Raw genomic sequence first — 21,199 nt, forward strand, 5'->3', positions numbered from 1 at the left:
ATGGTATAGGGCGCCTGGGTGGCTCAGTTGGTTAAGCAACTGCCTTCAGCTCGGGTTATGATCCTGGAGTCCAGGGATCGAGTCCCATATCAGGCTCCCTGCTCAGCGGGGGGTCTGCTTCTCCCTCTGACTCTCTTCCCTCTCGTGCTCTCTGTCTCTCATTCTCTCTCTCAAATAAATAAATAAAATCTTAAAAAAAAAAAAGAATGTAATGGTATATACCAGCTAGTGATTTTGAAAAGCAGTAATTTGGGATGTTTATGTGGTTTTGAGAGGAAGGAATGATTAAATATATACAATAAGTAATGTGGCAAAATAAACACCAAATGCTTGTATATAATCTTTTTATTTTCTTAATCATCTCATATTTTTTCCATTTAAAGTTATTTTTCATCAATGATTTATCTTTAATAGAGAACAAGAGAAATTTATGCTCTGTGATTAAATCCAGCAGTTTGCATAGCCTTTAACAGAAATCTACAGAGAAAATAACTGTGGCCTTTATAAAAGAACGCCACAGCCCATTCTGGTTGGAGCTCAGTTTTCATGATAATGGACCACATAAAATACCATCTAGGACACATCCTTCCTCGGTGGTGAGGGAGGCGAGCCAGCAATCACCTACGTTCTACTGTTAGTCAGCCTGCGCGAAGCTCTAGGTTGGAATGGAGGACATGCAGGAGGTACAGGAAAGTCTGCTCTTTTGTCCAGTCCATGACAAAAATGACTATTGAGAGACCAATAAACCGTCAAACGTGCTCAAACGTAGCTGACTATAATACATAAGGGGAGGGTTCTACTATTTCTATTTCATTTGTATTTAAAATATAAAGTAGTGATCCAGCCCATTACTCTGCTTTCTTGCATTCCACTTTTCCTGCCACATGATGTACATAATCAACTAAAACATCTTAAAACCATCAAAGATCTCACAGCTTCCTTTGCAATCTATCCCAGCATTGCTGGACCCTTTTAAGACATATTTTCCCTCTCTCTAGTATTAATTAATTCTAAGCTCCCAGTTGAAATGCATTTTTAAAAATATAAGCCCATAATTAGGTACGAGGAATGACTAATATTAGTAATAATTATATAACTTTACAAATAATCAAGCAATGATGAACTAATCTAACTGAGAAAATACAACTAAACTTTCTCCATGTTTGAGTCACTCTTCGATAACATAGGATTACCAGTGATGGCAAAATTAGATTGTACTTGGGCTCAGGTGATAAGGGAATGGCTGTTTTTGAAGCAAGGTACACGTTTTATTTCCTATACAGTGACCTGATTCTTAAATTAATAATTTTGACTAACATAGATAATCTACTTTATGTCCTACCACAACCATACCAGACATGTGAAAAGTAAGGAATGTGTCTCTTATCTCTAGATTCCTGGAGCCTAGCACAGTGCTGGAAGACAAAGCAGGTGTCTAAGAAGTTTTCTGCTGAATAGTTGTTGTTGAATGAGATAGTCAAGGAAGACACTATTATTTCCACTGGGTAGATAAGAGAGACGAACTTGAAAAAGGCTGGCTAGCATGAAGGCTCACAACAATAAATGAGAGAACAGTGACTAGACCCCAGATCTGCTGACACTTTCTATTACACAGGTCCAGCTTCACAACAAGACATAGTGAGGGGCACCTGGGTGGCTCAGTCATTAAGCATCTGTCTTTAGCTCAGATCATGATCTCCTGGGACTGAGCCCCGCATAGGGCTCCCTGCTCCATGGGGAGCCTGCTTCTCCCTCTCCCACTCCCCCTGCTTGTGTTCCCTCTCTTGCTGTGTCTCTCTCTGTCAAATAAATAAATAAATAAAATCTTAAAAAAAAAAGACGTAGTGATATTATAATGGTTCAAAAGTTACCTGTTTAACTCCAATTGTGTGAGATCCAGAAACGCCGAGCCCATAAAGTCATCTTGTAGTCCAAAATCATAGTCAAATACCTAAGAAGCCAAAGAGACAAGGCATTATTAGAAATAATTCCAATATAAGCTTTAAGTGAAAAATATCTCAATTATAAAATACTGGTTGTCTATGTCACCAAAAGCAATGAAACTTATTATTTATTTTTAAAAATTACTTTGTTTGAAATGTTAGGGTCTCACAAAATATTCAAAGGGAACTACCTTTAATTTTATACTTAAAATTTCTATTTTATATCAAATAGAACTTTAAGGACGACGAATAACAAAATCAAATAAATATAGTAAATCATCAAAAATCTGAGGAACATAAGCTTAGAATATTTCCCCCATATTATTAGCATTACTGAAAGGGAAAATAAGTTGGTATGAAATTCAACAAATACGTCTTCCTCAGTGGGTTACTGGTGATGATAATATAATTCTAATCTCTTTGCATTTTTCAGGTCACTGAAGATAAATTCTCTGATATTATAGGAAAATTCTGTTTTAAATATACAAATAAGTAAAAATTGAGGTGTTATTAAAGCATTTTGTAAAGTCATGTTAAGGTTAAGTCAAATCAAGTTTCTATCATCACAAGCAAGGCTAGGAAATAATATTAACGTAACTACCAGCAACAAGCAGAAAGGAAAGAAAAGAATGTATGTCTTCCTTCTGTCAGAACTATTTATCCAGTATCTTCTCTATGCCTTTCATGTTTCTTATCCATACTATGATGAATAAGAAAGCAGCACCCCGATCTCTTGCGACCTGCATTTAGGAGCTGAGATGGTCCATAAAAACCCAAATAGATAGATATATTTAGTGATGAGTGCTGTGGACACAAATGTCTAAGGGGGTGTGTTGGGAGCTGCTATTTTAGACTGGAGGTCCAGGAAGCCCTTTTGGAGGAAGTCTCCACCTAGAGACCGGAATAATCAGAAGGATTAAGCCAGTTTGGGAAGATCACTCCCAGGCAGGAGAAACAGCAGGTGATTAGCATATGCAAGGGTCATCCAGAAGCCAGTGTGGTTGAAGCAGACTGAGAAAGATGGACAGTGGAAGAAGGCTGGAGACACGGCTCAGGGCTAGATCAGTTAGGGCCATGTCCAAAAAACTCTAAGTAAATGGGAGTTGGCTAACTTCCAACCATTTATTAATTTTCTTACTCATTCATCTCCTCTGCCAATATTGATCAAGTATTCATTATGTATCAGACAATATGCTAGGTGCTGTGTAAGCAGTGGTGAGCAACCTGACATGGCCAATGCTTACAGTTTAGTGAGGGAGACAGATGCTAGAGAAGGAAGTGCACAGGTGATATGTAATTACCAATTGTGTTAAGTGTTGTAAAGAACAGATTGTGAAAAGAATAAAAATAACAATAGAGATCAGGGAAAACTTTTAAGATGGAAGAAAGATGCTCCTAGATAAAGTTGGGGGCTGTGCTTCCTGACCTTTTCAAATAGAAAGTCTTTGCATTGTACACTGCAGTAAATGAGCATGGACAAGGAAGCCAGCTCTTGAATGGATGAACCAGGCCATCGAACCCTCCAGGATGTGAGAATCCATTAGGCTGAGCGAATCCACAGCCCAGTACTCTGGTGCCCAAATCAGCACAACTGTGCTCAATAGTTAGAAAGCTTGAAGGAGAGGGAACAGTATGTACAGCAGCCTGAATTACTGGTTTTTCTCTAGACTAAGTATACTTCAAGTTAAACTTATTATGTAAAAAATTGATATTTAAACCAACAGATAAACACTTTGCATTACAAAAGCATTCTTAAATTTGAAGAGTCACAAGGGGATTTATTTAAGTGATAAATTCCCTTAATGCCTTCTAAATTATTCAATTTACAGTCATTTGACTTACATACAACCTTTCAGGAGTACATTTGTTATAGAAAGCACAGTGCTCCTGCAATAAATACTCTCCTTGATCAATTACACTTCTGAGTTCTAGTCATCTGCTCAGTGGCATGTCACATGAGTATACTGCAACATCTCAGGCAAAGGACACGTCAGTGTCTGCAGGTGGCTGCAATAGGGTATTTTACAACATAAAATTTACACTAAAAATTAAATAAATTTCTTACGCAACCTCTTCTAACTGTATCACCCTAAAGCTTAAAATCTTGGGACTCTAGTGATAATGAGACCATCTGGGGTACATCCAGACATGTGAAGTGGAGAGCTGTGAATCCAGTGAACTGGCTAAAAGAAACATCCCAGCTGGGTGATGGAATATTCGAACTCTCTTTACTCTCGTGGCGAAAGTCTTTCCTACAGTCCTAATGCTAGGTGCTTACTTTACTTCTCCTATTACTTAGCAAGGGCATCCATATGGGAAAGAATGGAACCACCAGAATCCATTCATTAATGAAATTATTAGTGATGCTACTTGGTTCTATGCTCTATAAACTACTTGTCAGAAGGAGCATTGCTATAGGGGGAGTTTCAGAAATACAGAGCACAGAGAAGAGAGAAAATAGGGAAACGTACTCCCACTGCAATAAGAACATGCACAGTTAACACTGATTAATGTTTATTCAATATTTGCTACCCGTTAGGCACTGTTATCTATTAAACATGTTACGGAATTTTTTTTTTAAGATTTTATTTATTTATTTGTCAGAGAGAGAGTGTGAGAGCACAAGCAGGGGGAGCGGCAGGCAGAAGGAGAAGCAGACTCCCCACTGAGCCAGGAGCCCGACGTGGGGCTCCATCACAGGACCCTGGGATCATGACCTGAGCGGAAGGCAGACACTTAATTGACTGAGCCACCCGGGCACCCCTGCTTTGGAGATTTTTAAATTTATGTCTTACACAACTCAGTGAATAGGGTATTGTTGTGTCCATTTTTCAGACGAGAAATCCAAAGCTTGAAAAGTTTATGTTACTTCCCCTCAAAATTCAGGGCTTGGAAGAGGTCAGATTCAGATTCTATAGTACAGGATGCTCTGTTCAGCATAGAACATACTGAAATTTAACAAATACGACTTGGCCACCCACTGTGAGTGAAGTCCTGCAAATTCAGACATGAACAGTTTAGATGGGATCCTTGCTTTCACGGAGCCTCCCCTGGGAGAGGTGGAAACCTTAGGTAACATTAGATAAAAGCTGCTCGGGCTCCGTTAACACCTCTCTTCATTCTCACGTGAGTTTAGAACAACACGTGTTTTATTCTAATCAATGAATTTATTTAACATCTCGATTCAATTGTCTTCCAAGAAAAATTGCATCAGGGAGTACACCAGCTAAAATGCTTTTGGGATATAAGTAACAGAAAACTCAACTCCCATGAATGGGAATTTGTTAGCTCAGATGACTGAAATGCCCATAGGTGCTTATGACTTCAGGGGAGTTTTCAACTGCCAGTTCAAAAGATTCCTATATCTATTCATTCAGTTACTTGAGAAATATTTGGTCAGGATCTATAATGTGCCAAATGTTGTTCCAGGCACTGGAAATATGGCAGTGAATGGGACAAAGTCTCTGATTTCTTGGGGCTTACATATGGGCAGGGTATAGACAATAAACAAATGCATGTTAGGTAGTAATAAGTGTCATGGAGAAAAATATCTCAGAGTATGGGAGTGATGAGAAGTGCTATTTACAGAAGATGTTTAGGAGGACAATCAGAGAGAGTGGCATTCGAATAAAGAGGCATAATGAGAATAGGATATGGAAAGGGATCCAGATCACATAATGTGACCCAAGATATAAGATTCTACTCAAATATGTCCATAACTCATTTTCATACCCAGGAAGCTTCAAAATACTCATTTCACTATACAAGAATAATTAAACTCTGAATTATAGTATTGACATTGTAAAACAAAGAAAATAAAACCTAACTGCGGCCATTGCGATTAGTCATCTTTAGTGGAAAAAAGTTAAGTTGCATAATTGCTGGGTGGACATAGGAAACACTGAGTCCCTCTAAGTCTCTCTCACCTATAAAATGGGGATGAGGATAGTTACTTGTCAGGTATTGTGAGGTTTACATGAGATAAAGTAGGCCTGGCACCTAGCATGGTGCTTAAGAAATTGTAGTTATTATTATGATGAGAAGATGTGACCACAGATTCCATCTTCCCAAGACTCAATAACTTCCTATGTTCTCTGCCTATAAACCAAAAGCAAGTATGGTCACACTTGTTTATTTCCTTGTTTTGTTTTGCTATTGATTTTTGTTGTTGTTGTCTAAAACAGTTGAGATTCTTGATTCATGCATTTAGGAAGTATTATTGAACCATACAAGACAAAATGTCTAAGATAATATAAGCATCTAACTTTGGAATAATTTGGTTTGGGTGCTGTGTAGGTTAGGGCTAGAAACATTTTCATTCCAACTACTCAGTTGTTTCCATTTAAAAGTCTAGAAAAGTGGCTCCCTACCCAAGCAGTGCATCAGAATAACCTGCTGTGTTTTAAAAATACAGAAGATTGGACTCTACCTCAGAGGTCCTGAATCAAAGTCTTTAGGGAAGACACTTGAATAAAAAAAAAAGAACCACAAACAAAAATAAAACAAACAAACAAAAAAACCCTTTATGGATAATTCTGATGTACAGTCAGAGTTGATGATCATTGGTATATGACATTCTTTTAGGGCCCTTAAGACCTAGTGAGAAATAATTTTGTATAAGATAGCAATATGGTCTTTAATTTGAACTATGTTTAAGGATTTCTTTTTTTGAGAGAGAGAGAGAAAGTGTATGTGCGAGCATGGGGGCAGGGGCAGAGGGAGAGGGAGAGAATCTTCGAGCAGACTTCCCGCTGAGCACAGAGCCATGCAAGACTGATCTCACCACCTTGAGATTGTGACGTGAGCTGAAATCAAGAGTCATATGCTTAACCAACTGAGGCACCCTGGCACCTCAAGGACTTTCCGATTTCAAATCTTAAACTTGAATAGATAGGAGTTACTTAAGGAATTGTCAATTTTGGTAAAATAACAGTCTTAGAAACAGTAATCTGACCCCCAAACAGAATCACCTTCCTAATTACCAAAAACTTTCTATTATTTAGAAAAGACTCCAATCTAATACCCAGATTTCTAGCCTACGATTAGGCCAAACAAGTAGCAATTTACACAAACATTTCCCCTTTCTATTATTTTTCTCTCTTCTACTGTAACTCTGGGGGTTCACTGTGTACCTTGGATAATTGTGTCAGTGAGATGAAAATCGAGAATTTAATTCAATTCAACTGAAATGGACGCTGAATTTACCCTATTCTCTAAGATGTGTGCAGGAGCATCCCTTGGCAGGCTCCAGTGGCTCTTGCCTCAGTTAATAGCATTGCATTTAGGGTGGCTCAGTCGGTTAAGCCTCTGCCTTCGGCTCAGGTCATGATCCCAGGGTCCTGGGGTCAAGCCCCATGTTGGGCTCCCTGCTCAGCGGGAGCTTACTTCTCCCTTTCCCTCTGCCCTCCCCTCCCTACTTGTGCTCTCTCACTCACTCTCTCAAATAAAATCTTTAAGAAAATAGCATTGAATTTAAACCCCCAGCCTCTACTACTACCTTATAAATATATTTCAAGTCTATTCCTATAAACTTGTTTTCACCTGCCCTTACTATAAAGTCATTTGGAGCAGAAGGAATATTCTCATTAAAATTAAAATCTACATGAACTCCAACCAATTGGAAAGTATGTTATTATTTATTTTGTGTCTAGTTTTTTTAAAATGACAGTTCCAAGATTTTTTTTGGAAAAAAAATCTGTTTTTTCTAGAATTGGTAAAAGCACTGCAACTTTAATGCAATTTTATAACCTTGGCTCAGAACTGACTTTTGTTTCCCTTGGTAATCCTTACATTGATAGAAATCAGATTACAGGGTACACACGGACTTCTTTTTCCTTTAACTGTAGACGGGAGGGTTGTAGACAATATTTTCTAACCATCCAGTACATGGATGCATTTTCGTATCACCTGTCACTATAGAATCAGTTCATCCCTAAGAGATCTTTCAGGCAAGATTAATCTCCCAGCATGGAGGATATAGGCATCATATCAAAATCAAGTCAGTCAATCACACAAGGCTGTGTAGAGACACTGAAAAGAATGCAATGTTCATGAAATTCTAGTAACTCAAAATATTTCCGCCAATGTATTTTGTTTAGGTCTCTGTGTGTGTAAGGTTAGGCAAAAAGTAGATAACATAAAAAATGGGAAAAATAAAGCAAAAAGTTAGAGATTTTTCTCAAAAGAAGCCCTAGCATTTTACAGAAAATGAAAATCAAGTGAAAAATAGGAAAGCATATTTAAAAGCATAAAATAGTACATAAAAATATTGTCATTTTATGTTTGTACACATAGTATTTGGGAAGCCAGTGTGATTCTTACTTAATCATTTTTCTTATGTAGAAATGTACAAAAGTGGCAAATACTTTACAATTCACTGTTTTTTTCTGTACGGTGAAAACCAAGTTGTAGCTATATGATGTCATACTTTGAAAACTCAAAGTGATAAACAAACAAAAAAATAAAAACAACCTTTGGGGTCTCTCTCCTAGCTTCTTAGCTTATAGCGTGGCATCAGCCAAGGCCTTTGGCCTGCACGCTGTATCACTGTCTCCATGACAGAAGGATGTGCACGTACACATTCTTGCTCTCTCAGACCACAACAAAAGTTTTTGCCACCATTTTGTGTGTGTGTGTGTGTGTGTGTATGTCAGATTTTAGTTTGTTTTTGAGCCGACTGTGATATTCTTTTTCAAACATGCATTTTGACATTTTGGTTTCTACAGAGATGAATACTCATTCTTGAGCACAAGAGAATAGCGAAAGGACCTAACCAACATCTAATGTAATTTTGGGAAGTTCATTTTGTAACCCTTTCAAAGACTGGAGATCCACCTGGTTCTGTTGTAGAGTAATAGCCCAGTAAAGAAACAGATCCACAGTAAAAGTAATTAAAAATAAATCTTTTTCTTTCCATGATTTTTCTCTTACGGGACCTTAAACAAGATGCAAGTGGTCCAGTGCAATCCTTACTAACACCTGCTTTCTTTCCTCTCCTGTCCACTGTCCCCGTGGTTACAAATGCTCTAACTCATCTCTTCCAAACCTCCCCAGAAATAAAATTTCCTTTACATTCCACTTGTCTTTTTTTTTAATTCCTTTTTCATCTTCTATCTCAGTTTTTTATTATGAAGGTATTTTCTTTTTTCTCATGCAGATATTTCTTTCTCTCTGGAAGTGGGGAGCAGGAAAGAAAAATACCTCCGACCTGGAGATCTTCCCTTTGGTGGGAGGAGGATTGGCTGCGAATATTCCCACATTAATAATTCTTATGCCATCACACATTGTATATTAAAAGATAGTTCAGGAATGTTATTTAATTGATTTTCTTTAGCCAATGTCCACTTGAGACTATTTCTTATGCAAATACAGATCTATTCTTCCATAATGTCTTCTAGAAACTTATCAACTGTGTACTTAGGAAATTTTCTTTTCATTGATCTTATAAACTGTTTTGCTATGATTTTTTTTTTTAAGGCTAGTCAAGTGCAGTAGTGAGAAGGGGGAAAGAGTAGAATAAGGAGTTCAACCTGTAACTGACTGTGAACAATCAATTGAGAGAACTCACTACACCTTTGGACCAACCAGTTCTGCTATGATTTTAATAAAATCTTGATTATTATTTTTCTTTCTGTGGAAAAGAGAAAGAGCTGGAGGCAATATAAATGAAGAGTTGATGGGAAGGAGGATGCCTAGAGATTGCTTAACGAATGATTATGTGAGATTTTTGGTTCATGCGCCATTTGTGACAAGACAGAGAAAAGGAGGAGGCGTGTGGTTATTACGGTAAAAGTAGAAAAAAGTTTGGCCATTGAAGGGATAGTCAGAACACAGGAGCCACAAACAGCGTGGAAATATGAATTAGATACAGAAAAAATGTCTAGAGATACAGATTAAAGATAATTTAGATAGGGAAATAAAACAAGGAATTAGGGTTGCAAAGATCTCCTTAAGTTCTTTTTTTTTTTTTAAACTACATCAAGTGAGAGGAAAGACTCTTTTTTCCCCCCATTTTTGGTAATATGATAGAGACAGGAAATCCACCCCCCTTTTTTATCTTTACCCTTCTCATCTGCCAAGGAAAATATATCTTTGCAACCTGTAATGGCAGATCCCCTGATAGAGTTCTTGAACAGAAAGGCTGGGTTTTGTGTAAGTTTTCCTTCTTGCTAGATTTCACAGTGACTTGTTTTCTAAATTCCCAGAGTGCACTGAGTCAGTTAACTGCACCAAACAGGAGAAGACTGACTTCATAAGTCACACCATCAACAGATGAAAGTTGCGCAGAGCAGAATTTATCTCTGGTGAAAAATCTCATCAGTCAGGGAGACATGATAGAAAACCATTAAACAGGGAGTTTTATGTCATTGCATTAGGGGAAAACATAACTGGCTTACCTTGATATACAAGGGTTCCTTCAGATGTTCAACAAGAATGCAAGCTTTCTCCTCCCACACAGGATTGAGGTTCTTGTGTATTATTTTACTTCTAAAAACTTCTTTTCCTCCAATTTTAAACTTCACGTATGGATCACTTGTCCCTGTTAAAGAGATAGAGATTAATTCATGTTAGTCACACTATTTGCTGGGAAGCAAGAGATTAGCTCATTTAAACATCAGGAAGTATTTAAAGGAATCAAAGTTAAAAAAAAAAACTTATCACATGGGAAAATAAAAGTTAAATGTTTTTTCCCAAATTTTTCCTTAAATTTTAAAGTGACAGTAAATATTAATAATAATTATTATATCTAAGTAATAATAATACTAATTATTATTACTGTATCTTCTGATCTTAATTCTGTAACCCTATCCTGGTATTTAAAAACCTCTATTTCATACTGCATATGTAAATTTAATTCATATTATAAACAAAAGAGATTATTCTGACATTTCTCTTGGTATCACCCAGTCAACTATAAAAAGATGATCCATGATCTTGACTGATTTAAGTAGTTTTAGACTTATATATGCTGCTCAAATTTTAGACTAGTCTGATGGGCTTAAGGAAAGGTGAGTCTTAAACTGGGCTTTCATTTCATCCTTGGTCCCATATTCTCTCGAGCTCAGAAGTTGCAATTTTAGAACACGAGGAAAGGATGGAGGTCTCAGAGGAAGGCGTGGGGGGAAGGGTACAACTGTTTATTAAATAATCTGCAAACTTCATATTATCCCTTCGCACCCCCCAAGCTCCTTATGATGATAAAGAAAATCAGAGCTATCGAGTAAGTTGCTCACGACACTGGAGATGCTAGCAGGAGATGCAGTTAAAATTCCAACCAAGCTTGTTTGACTCTAACACCTGTGCTTTTTCTACTACACCTGCAAGGGGGAGGGGCTTTGACATACTTCTATATATATCATACCATTTCTCATTGCGACCAATGAATGAGGCCAATTGATCTAAGGAGTCTATGCTATTACTAAGGATTCCTAGAGAAGGTGAATCAGAGACATCTCCAGGTAAATCATCCCAGTGTGACAATCTTCATCCCCAGGAAATAATTCTTTGTACGAGGCCCAACTCCCTTATAAGATTTTGTTGGGGTGCCTGGATGGCTCAGTCGGTTAAGCGTCTGCCTTCAGCTCAGGTCATGATCTCAGGGTCCTGGGATAGAGCCCCACTTGGGCTCCCGGCTCAGTGGGGAGTCTGCTTGTCCTTCTGCCCCCTGCTCATGCTCCCTCTCTCTCTCATAAAAAAAATAAAATTAAAAAAAAAAGATTTTGTTTAATTCTTTCTGTTTTGCCTAAACTGAAGCTATAATTGATAACTACGGTCTATATGATTTAAAGAAGAATGTGAGTGGGGGTCTGTAAACTGTAAAGTATGATATAAATGTTAGGGATTACAATTACAATGCTGATATCCTTAAGCTCACTCTCTGTATCACTTCTCAACACTCCACTCACTGCAGTGACACATAAATATTGATGCAAAATATAAGGACTGCCACATAGGACTTTGTTTTTCTTATTTAATCATTTGTGGGCTTTCTTAAAACCCTCCACACTTTTGAAGTAAATATAATACCTTGCTCTTTGTATGCCTAGACCCGGGTATAATAAGATAATGATCCCAATTCCTCATTGTGAAACTCCCATTTTGACAGTGTGATTTTATCATAATGGTACAAACTTAAAAAAATTTATAAATATAAATATAGGCTATTATATGGTTACCCATTATAATGAATGCATTCTTTTGGGGAGTCAGTGCAACTGAAATGTTAAAAATTGCTATTTTTAACACAGTAGTTCCCAGCTATGGGCTGAGGACCCTGGGGATTGAGGGTTTTAGAGCACAAATTTGGAGGTTATTAAAATCCATGTACCCATTTGAAATTTCTCAGTCACGCCCTAGATCAAGTTATTGTCTTTGATTTTGAAATTCATCTATGTAACCATTACCACCTGCTAAAATATAATAAGCTTCATAATATCAGAGCCATTTGGATCCCCCTTTTTAAAAATCTCCAGCACTTAGTACAGAATCAGACATATTGTTGGTCCTCAATAGACATTTAGTGAATAAATGAATGAGTTAATGACTTAATAGCGTGGGTGGCAGCCTCTGTTCCTGACTTTTGTCCCCTCCACTTGGATATCTAATAGACATTCCAGTGTCCAAAATGTCCAAAACTTAAGTCTTGATCCTCTCTCCTGCTAAGTCTGCTCCTCCCTCAGGCTTTGTCAGGTCAGTCAATGAATGACTTCATCATTTGACAGCTGTTCATGCAAGGCACCTTTGGAAAGTGTTCTCAATACCTCCTTCTTCTCCATGCTTTGTACCCAGGACACCATTAAGTCCAATAAATTCCAAAATACATCTTATCCATCTTCTCTGCCTCCAATCTAGTTAAGCCACCATGATTTCTTTGCTGTTCTACTCTAAAAACAGCCTCCTAATTGGGCTCTCCACATCTTCTGTGTCCCCCTCCATTAATTCACTATGTGGCAGACAGATTGACCTTTTAAAAATGCAAATTTAATCTTCCCTCTTCTTTGCTTAACACATCTCAACAGCTTGCAACTACGTCTACAAGAAAATCCAAACTCTGGGGGCGCCTGGGTGGCTCAGTTGTTAAGTGTCTGCCTTCGGCTCAGGTCGTGATCCCAGGGTCCTGGGATTGAGCCCCGCATTGGACACCCTGTTCCACGGGAAGCCTGCTTCTCCCTCTCCCCCTCCCCCTGCTTGTGTTCTCTCTCTCCTATGTCTCTCTCTGTCAAATAAATAAATAAAATCTTAAAAAAAAAAAAAAAAAAAAAGAAAATCCAAACTCTGTAATATGGTATACAGGACTTGCCATTTCTCCAACTCCATTTTGGGCCCCTTACTATGTTCCAGGTATCCTGTACTGGAAGTTATTTTCCGCTTCCAGCTTTTGCACATTCTAGCTAGCCTCTCTGCTTGAAAAGTCCCTCCCTCCCATTCTCTTCCCCTTTTGCCTGGCTGACATTTTATTATCCTCCTGGTCTTGGTTTAAATGCAATTTTCTCAGGGATGCTTTCTTAACCTCCCAATTTGAATTAGGTCTCATTATTACTTTCTCTTGGCATTTGCTCTTTGCTTAGTAGCAGTAGTTATTATGTTACTTATAGGTTAATTTGTATGTCCACCTGTTTATTGTGTGAATTTTCCCACTGGCTATGACCCCCATTAAGGCCAAGCCCCTTCCCCGACACATGGCACAGTGTCCGGAGTGGAGGAGGCACTGGGTAAGTATTTGCTAAATGGATGAGTCAATGAATGACTACAGAGTTTACAGTGTACAGAGTACTGTTAAACCTCATCAACCTATATTGAAGATGAGAAAAAATCTGAAATTCAGTGTGACTTGCCCCAAATCACATGACAAGTAAGGCAGGCAGTAACAGGATAGAAGCAAACTTAGACTTTCCGACTCCAGATGCAATGTTCCTTCTACTTAGCTTTTAGGAAGCCCAGACATCCATATTTTCCTGCTTTTACTCTAAAATACCATCAGAGAATTATCATATAAAGGTGTTCAATAATCAGTAGATACTGTAAATAATACTAATATTAACAAGTAGCCTCCTCTGGTCTCTAGAACACTCACACTCATTATTTGTTTAACCACCCTACGTCTCTGTGAGTCTACTGTTGTCTCCATTTTATGGATGAGAAAACCAGGACAGGTTAAGTGGCTTATTCCAAGTCAGATGAGAACTCACATCTGGAGACCAGTCTGGTTAGTGCTTTTTCCGGCACATCATTATGAAACACTCATTTCAGGATGCAACAATGCTTGATTTCTGTTGTTCAAAAAGAATAACTCTTCTACAAGGAAAGTGATTTCAAGAAACTTGGCCTTGTATCTCTAAGTAGTGTCTCACTCCATTTGGTTTGGCTATTCTGTAAAAGGACAAAACTTCCAGTGATTCAGCACAGAAGACCATACACACAAAAGTAAATCCTTTTGGGAAGCAATCTGTTTCTTGACCTTCCCAGAAACACTTTCCTCACCAGCTGTATAGGTCAACTGTCAAAATTCCCTCAGAGTTAGATACACCCAGTTCCTGGAATCCTGCTGGGTGGTCCTAAGGGCTCAATGGTAGAGCTTAAATCACAAAAGGAAATCTAGATCACTCGAGCTAACACGTGCTGAACACCAGATACAACACACTGCCTAACAAGCCTGAGAGAAGACTTCAGCTGCTATCTTGAGGTGACAGTTGCAGAAACCACAGCATGCAACAGGTGAGTAAATTTTCCAAAGTCACACAGCGAGGATGTTGGGGCTTGAATTAATTGTTACACTAGGCTCTCTCTCTCTCTCTCTCTCTCTCTCTCGAAGAAGAAGAAGAAGAAGAAGAAGAAGAAGAAGAAAAGAAAAGAAAAGAAAAGAAAAGAAAAGAAAAGAAAAGAAAAGAAAAGAAAAGAAAAGAAAAGAAAAGAAAAGAAAAGAAAAGTTGCACTGGAGAAAAAAAAGCCCCATGGTCAAAGAAGCCTGGAAAATGCTGCATGTCATACCCCTTATTGGAGAGTCATGGTGCACATTCACTTATTTAAAGGCGATAGAAAATGAACCTATTTAATTTTGTTCTAAACCAGCATTTTCTAATATGCTAAATATTCTAAATATGCTTGGCCACAGAATTCCTTAAATTCCTGTGCTGGTGCTGCTTTGTTGCAATATTGCATTCAACCACAAGATGGCACTAACACTTATCAAATTGTTGTGAGGCCTGTGGTTCTATTAAAAATTAAGGCCTCTTAAATACACACTTTGTGGTTTTCAGGCATTTTCTAGCCACCTGTGCTTGCTGTTGTTAACTGAGCCATGGCCCTCATTAAAACATTTTCTATGGCACTGATGAAATGAAAACAGGGCAAATAAGTATGGGAGAAGAAACTAGGACGTGTTAGCCCTAAAATAAAATTCAGGTTTTATTGTTATTCATGTCATAGTCAAGAGCAACCTTCTTCACACATGCGCTTTATCAGATAGCATTAACTCCAGAATTTATTTTTCAACATTAATCCTTTTATTTTATAATTATAAATTCTATGCTTTAAAAATTCTAGAGTATTCTAGGGGCTCCTGGGTGGCTGTCGTTAAGCGTCTGCCTTCGGCTCAGGTCATGGTCCCAGGGTCCTGGGATCGAGCCCTGCGCCGGGCTCCCTGCTCAGTGGGAAGGCTGCTTCTCCCTCTCCCGCTCCCGCTCCCCCTGCTTGTGTTCCCTCTCTCACTGTGTCTCTGTCAAATAAATAAATTCTTAAAATAAATAAATAAAAATAAAAATTCTAGAGTATTCTAGATCTAGGGATTATTAATTATTTCTGAACCTTAGGATCAAATTGTTTCAAAAAGAAGATTTAGATGGTGTGTAAAATGTTTTCTCAGGTAGTAAAGGAACACATGTCCTCAGTGCTATACTTTCTTTTCTTTTTTTTTTTTTTTGAGTCACAGGTCACTGATGAGCCCTTCAACATTCTGTGTGATTGTTTAGACTTTAGCGTAATTTAAGCCTAACAGAAAACTGAATGGGTCCACTTTTGTGTGCAATAAGCACAGTGTACACAAGATGGCAGCCTCTCTTCCCTTAAAACAGTATTAAAGATACTTCAGTGTAAATATTGATTTTCCTCCTCAGAATAAGTGAGCCTCCTGGTGAACAAGTTTAAATCAATCTTATCCCAAACCTAGTATGTAAAGAAACAGAAACAGCTACTCCTGTTTTGGGGACCTATAGTCATTCAATAATGCTCACCCCTAATCAAAAACAGCGCCAAATCGAAACTCAGTCTCATATTAGAAGTAGGGAAAGAAAAGGAAGGGGGGAGGAAGAGAAAAAAGAGCATAAGAGGACAACAGAGAAAGGTAAACATAAATATTGAGTGTAGACAGTTAAAAACAATTTAAGTTGGACCTTCCTGAAGGTACTAGCTAGCCATCTTTACTGCCCAAATGCAACAAAGAAAGTGTGTATTGTACAAAAATGTCCTTCACACTTGAAAGATGCCTGTAAAAGTAATCTTCAAAGCATACTCAGAGCAATAGGTTGAGTCTTTATGTACATTTATTTTTCACTAATAGTTTAAAAATCTGCAAAATAGAGATCTTATTTACATATTAAAATTATCTCCTTAGGGGCACCTGGGTGGCTCAGTTGGTTAAGCGACTGCCTTCGGCTCAGGTCGTGATCCTGGAGTCCTGGGATCGAGTCCCGCATTGGGCTCCCTGCTCGGCAGGGAGTCTGCTTCTCCCTCTGCCCCTCCCCCCTCTCATGTGCTCTCTCTCATTCTCTCTCTCTCAAATAAATAAATAAAATCTTAAAAAAAAATTATCTCCTTAGGCTCTCCCATTCCTTCATTTTTTTGTTGGAGATTTGGAATGCCCTACAATTGACATATATCGGGTAAAATAACTAAAACTATTAAAATTCAAATGTGTGAGGTTTCTAATAGCATATGGCATACGGTAATAAAGTAAGAATAAACTAACATTTTTTCATAATAAGTACTATGAATATTCCAATGATTTTGAAATTTATGGCTAATGAAATTACATGATATGGCCCATAGATGAATTAAAAATAATACTGTGATGAAACACAGCACAGGGCTGAACTAAGTAAATTTCTTCCTTTGAAGAGTAGAAGGTACTTCAAGACACACTATAGAGAGAAGGTGTATGTGACAGGAATAGGCTATTGATTTATATGAGTACTTTTTTTGGCTCGTTTTTCTCTTATAAATGCAGAGCAGGGTATGTGAGAAAAAACTCTACATTCATATTTGGGATAAATACAGCTTGCTCAATTCCCTTTCACTTGTGGTGTAAATTACAGGGGTATCTACATGCAATTTCCTGATAACGTCTGGGAGTACAGGTAGACTAAAATATGGAAGGGTGGTACTCACATTTTTTTTTCACACTGCTTTAGATAAATATGCTTTAATTTTGAATATAAATTATACATTAATTTGTGATATAAGAGCAACCACAATAGAGGAGTATCCTAGACGTCATTTTTTTCAATGGGCTTTTCTCCCACTGCCTCTGGGAGCTCCCTCTCTGAGCAGTAATTAATGCACTGTCTAGATACAATAAATATTCTTCACCATTCACAATTCTTTTTATTTTTTTTTCCCCAGAGGGACACAGTTTTCCCTGGAATTGAACAAGAATATATTACTATGTTTATTCAGCCATCATAACTCCCTAAAAAATCAAATAGAAGGAAATTAAAAAAAATTTAAGTACTTTAACTTTCCTATTTAAAAAAAATCAGAATATTAAAAAATTAGACCCTAAAGTTTCTGTGCTATTCTCAATCTTTTTTTCTTCTGGCTATCCCCATACTCTCCTGAAGTTGTTTCCTTGAGTGTCACCCGTAACTTTTAACCACCAATTCCGATGGGCTTTTCTTAGTCTTCTATCTGTGGGTCACACTGAATGTAGTTAACTCCACTGACTGGAATTTCTTCCTCCTCTCCTTTCCCCTCCCCCTCCCTTCCCTTCCTTTCTTTCTGATTCTGTGACTCCACTCACATTAGTCCTATGGTGGGAAGAATATCCGCCACAGTCAGTTTTGCTTTTTATAGGCAGTGTGGTCTTAGCAAAGTCATTTAACCTCTCTGGTTTATAGTTTTTTGATCTTTAAAGTGAGAGGATTTCCCAAATTTCTCTGAGGAGAACAAAGGATCTCTAACAAGATTTCACTTACATGTCATTGACAGAGAACAAACCATTCCACATAAATGAGTTTTCCATAAACTAAAAATTGCCATGTCAAACACCAAGACCTGTTTTATTAATACATTTGAAGAAAATATTTCTAAAATTTATTGTAACTAAAGTTCTAGGATAACTAAGTTAAATCTTCTGTAGAAAACTGGTGAAACTTGGCAGAAATCTTTCAATTTCTGAACTCCCAAGGGAATGCTGCTTAAAGTCAGAAGATATCTCACAGAGAGATATTTATCACAGAAAGCCCCCCTCCCCCTGCCATGGGGTATTTCCATAATGTGTAATATATTCTATATATTCTTAGTTTGCTCTATTTCTTTTAATTTAGAGTTGTTATAAATTCAATGACAGTAATATTTCTGTTATTATATATGCCAGTGAATAAAAAGTGGTTCTTAAAATATAACAAAAGTGACTTGAGGTGTAAGGAGCCTGAGTTCCTGGATCTCTGTGTGGAGGGGAGCCATCTGCCAACGAGAAGCATGTGCCTTGGACTACTATGTGGGTGAGGAAAAAGCTTCTGTTACATTTGGGCCATTAAATATTTTAAGGGTGTGTTTATAGCAGCAGCTCAGCCTACCTTAACCAATACAGATACCTACATCTTGTGAATTCTAATTATTACAAATCGACTTACAACCACTGTTTAGCCTGTCCCACCTGATAAATGCTCCTAAACCCTCTGATTCTAATTCTTTTTTTTTTTTTAAAGATTTTATTTATTTATTTGACAGAGAGAGACACAGCAAGAGAGGGAACACAAGCAGGGGGAGTGGGAGAGGGAGAAGCAGGCCCCCCGCCGACCAGGGAGCCCGATGTGGGACTCGATCCCAGAATCCCGGGGTCATGACCCGAGCCGAAGGCAGACGCTCAACGACTGAGCCACCCAGGCACCCCCCTCTGATTCTAATTCTTAAAATCTCTCTAGAAATCAACTCGGCCAGCATTGCCTCACCATTCTTTATCTAGATTCTTCTAAGAGCCTTCTGCCTGGTCTCCCTGCTTGCCTTCAAATCTCTTCCCCAAGTGCCTCCAGAGTTCTCTCTGTCATACACAAATCTGGCCACTTGATTCATCTGAGACTCCATTTTACTCCATCTTCCCCATACAAGCACTGCTGTGGGAAACCCAGGCCCCAGCACTCAGGCTCAGGGTTCGTTTTCAAAGCTTCTCTTATCCAGGGGATTTGGCATAAACTGGGTATATTTTTATTATTTTATACTCTTACTATGGGGCCTTCTGATCCTGATTTGGCTTCTGTGTCAGACTGAACCCTAACATCCATTTCTTTAATTTTTGTTTTAGTAATGGAGCCTCTGTGAGTTTAACAGCACATATGATCCCCTCATTAGAGAATTTATCCTCTAAGCAATGGGTTTGGCCACATGATAAGTCCTTGCTGGTAAATTTGAGCAGAAGTGACACACGACTTCTGGATCTTCCGGTGAAAACTGGAGCAGTTGCTTTGAATCAGAGGAGGAAGCATGAGGTGATGCAGGCAGAGCCCCTTCATCAGCCCCTGATCTCTCCTTTTTGGACTCAGTGTAGGACAACACATCTTTTTGAAGCCTCTGTACCTATGGGTCTCTTTTTACCAGAAGCTTGGCTTGCACTCTAAGACACCTTTCTGAGTATGTTTCTTATTATAATGATTTATTTGACTTTATACAGCTAATCAATCTTGTTTGAGGTCCAGTCCATCCATTTCATAAGATCAGGTGATATGTACTTGCATTTCCCACAGCCTGGCCATTCCTGAGCCTGGGGACTTCTCACTTTCAGAACTGGAAGATAAAATCTAGTCAAGAAAAGAAAAAAGGTTGAGGTGGGAAGGAACCAACTTACCTGAATACTTACTAGATGCCTGGGACTTTTCATTTAGTTTTAACTCTAGCCCTGTGAGATGAGTTAAACCAGCACATAGGAGGCATCCAAAAGATGTCTGCTGAATAAACTGATATTCTTAGTACTTTACAGATGAGTAAACTGGCTCAGAGAGGTTAGGCTGCTTGACCTGGTTATGGGATCTATTTGATTCTAGATTCCAAATGTACTCCACTACACCATGATGCATGCCTACCTACCGCAAGCTTTTCCAATCAACTGATATGTCCCACCTATCTCAACTACCATTTTTGAGCTCAGCCCTCCCATATGGTAGCCCCATCAGAGATAGGAAGTGACAGAGCTCACTGAACTTGGCAATCTTTAATTCCGAACCATAATCACGGCTGACTCGCAGTTAGACAAGTATGGGTGAATGTGACTGGGGAGCTGATTCATTTAGTGTCCTTTGCCTCCATCTGACAGAAAATCTCACGAGAGCAAGAATTCTTCTGCATCCCAGAACCTACCATGAACCTACCAGGTGCTCAACTGATCAATAAATATTTGTTGACTTGTATGAATAACATACCTTACCATTAATATACTGGCTTTGCTGAGCTGGGCACTTATTCAGAGGCCTAAAACTGGGGTTCTCTGTAAAGAAGGAAATTGTCCAATGGTGCTCTGCAGAAAAATCTAATCAAAAAGTATAAAATTTTTTAATGTATTTTGAAGGGGATGAAAGCTTATTTTCACTGCATCCACAGCAGAGGTGGTTTGGTGCCATGTAGGGTGGTGGTGGAGAGCTTGACCTCCAAGTTAGAAAGCCTGGGTTCTAATGTCAGCTCTAACATCTACTAGCTGTGTGAATTGCAAAAAGACACCTAACTCAGAGGACACTGAAGGTGGTATAAAACCTGATGAAGGTCATTGTGACAGTTTAATTACTGAATCCGTATAAAGTACTTCACAGTTACTGGCACAAACTAAACATTCAATAACAATTAGCAATTAATCTTATTCAACATGGAGACAAAGTAACATAATTACATCACAATTTGAAAACTTGAACATAACAAAATTGAAATAAAGAACTACAAACATATCAGAATGGATATCAAATCTCTGAATTCCCATGTGGAATAATTCATTTCAGTTGAGATAACAGTTAACAAGTTAGCTACTTTCCTTAATCATTTAAGAATACATTAAACACACA

General features: G+C 38.2%; 1 protein-coding gene across 12 annotated transcripts in view; it reads right to left on the bottom strand.

The window, feature by feature from the left end:
* MCTP1 (multiple C2 and transmembrane domain containing 1) overlaps nt 1-21,199 on the bottom strand; it is a 512,471-nt gene that overhangs the window by 236,144 nt on the left and 255,128 nt on the right. For all 12 annotated transcript variants that reach the window (XM_045898718.3, XM_045898712.3, XM_054512926.2 and 9 more), the window contains exons 3-4: nt 10,340-10,482; nt 1,872-1,951 (exon numbers count right to left, since the gene is read on the bottom strand). In XM_045898718.3, coding sequence (XP_045754674.1) covers nt 1,872-1,951; nt 10,340-10,482 — 223 coding nt within the window. The remainder of the gene's footprint in view (nt 1-1,871; nt 1,952-10,339; nt 10,483-21,199) is intronic.

This window comes from Mirounga angustirostris, unplaced genomic scaffold (assembly GCF_029215605.1).
Source record: "Mirounga angustirostris isolate CCGP_5_RB_7025 unplaced genomic scaffold, mMirAng1.0.hap1 SCAF_7, whole genome shotgun sequence".
Taxonomy (NCBI): domain Eukaryota; kingdom Metazoa; phylum Chordata; class Mammalia; order Carnivora; family Phocidae; genus Mirounga; species Mirounga angustirostris.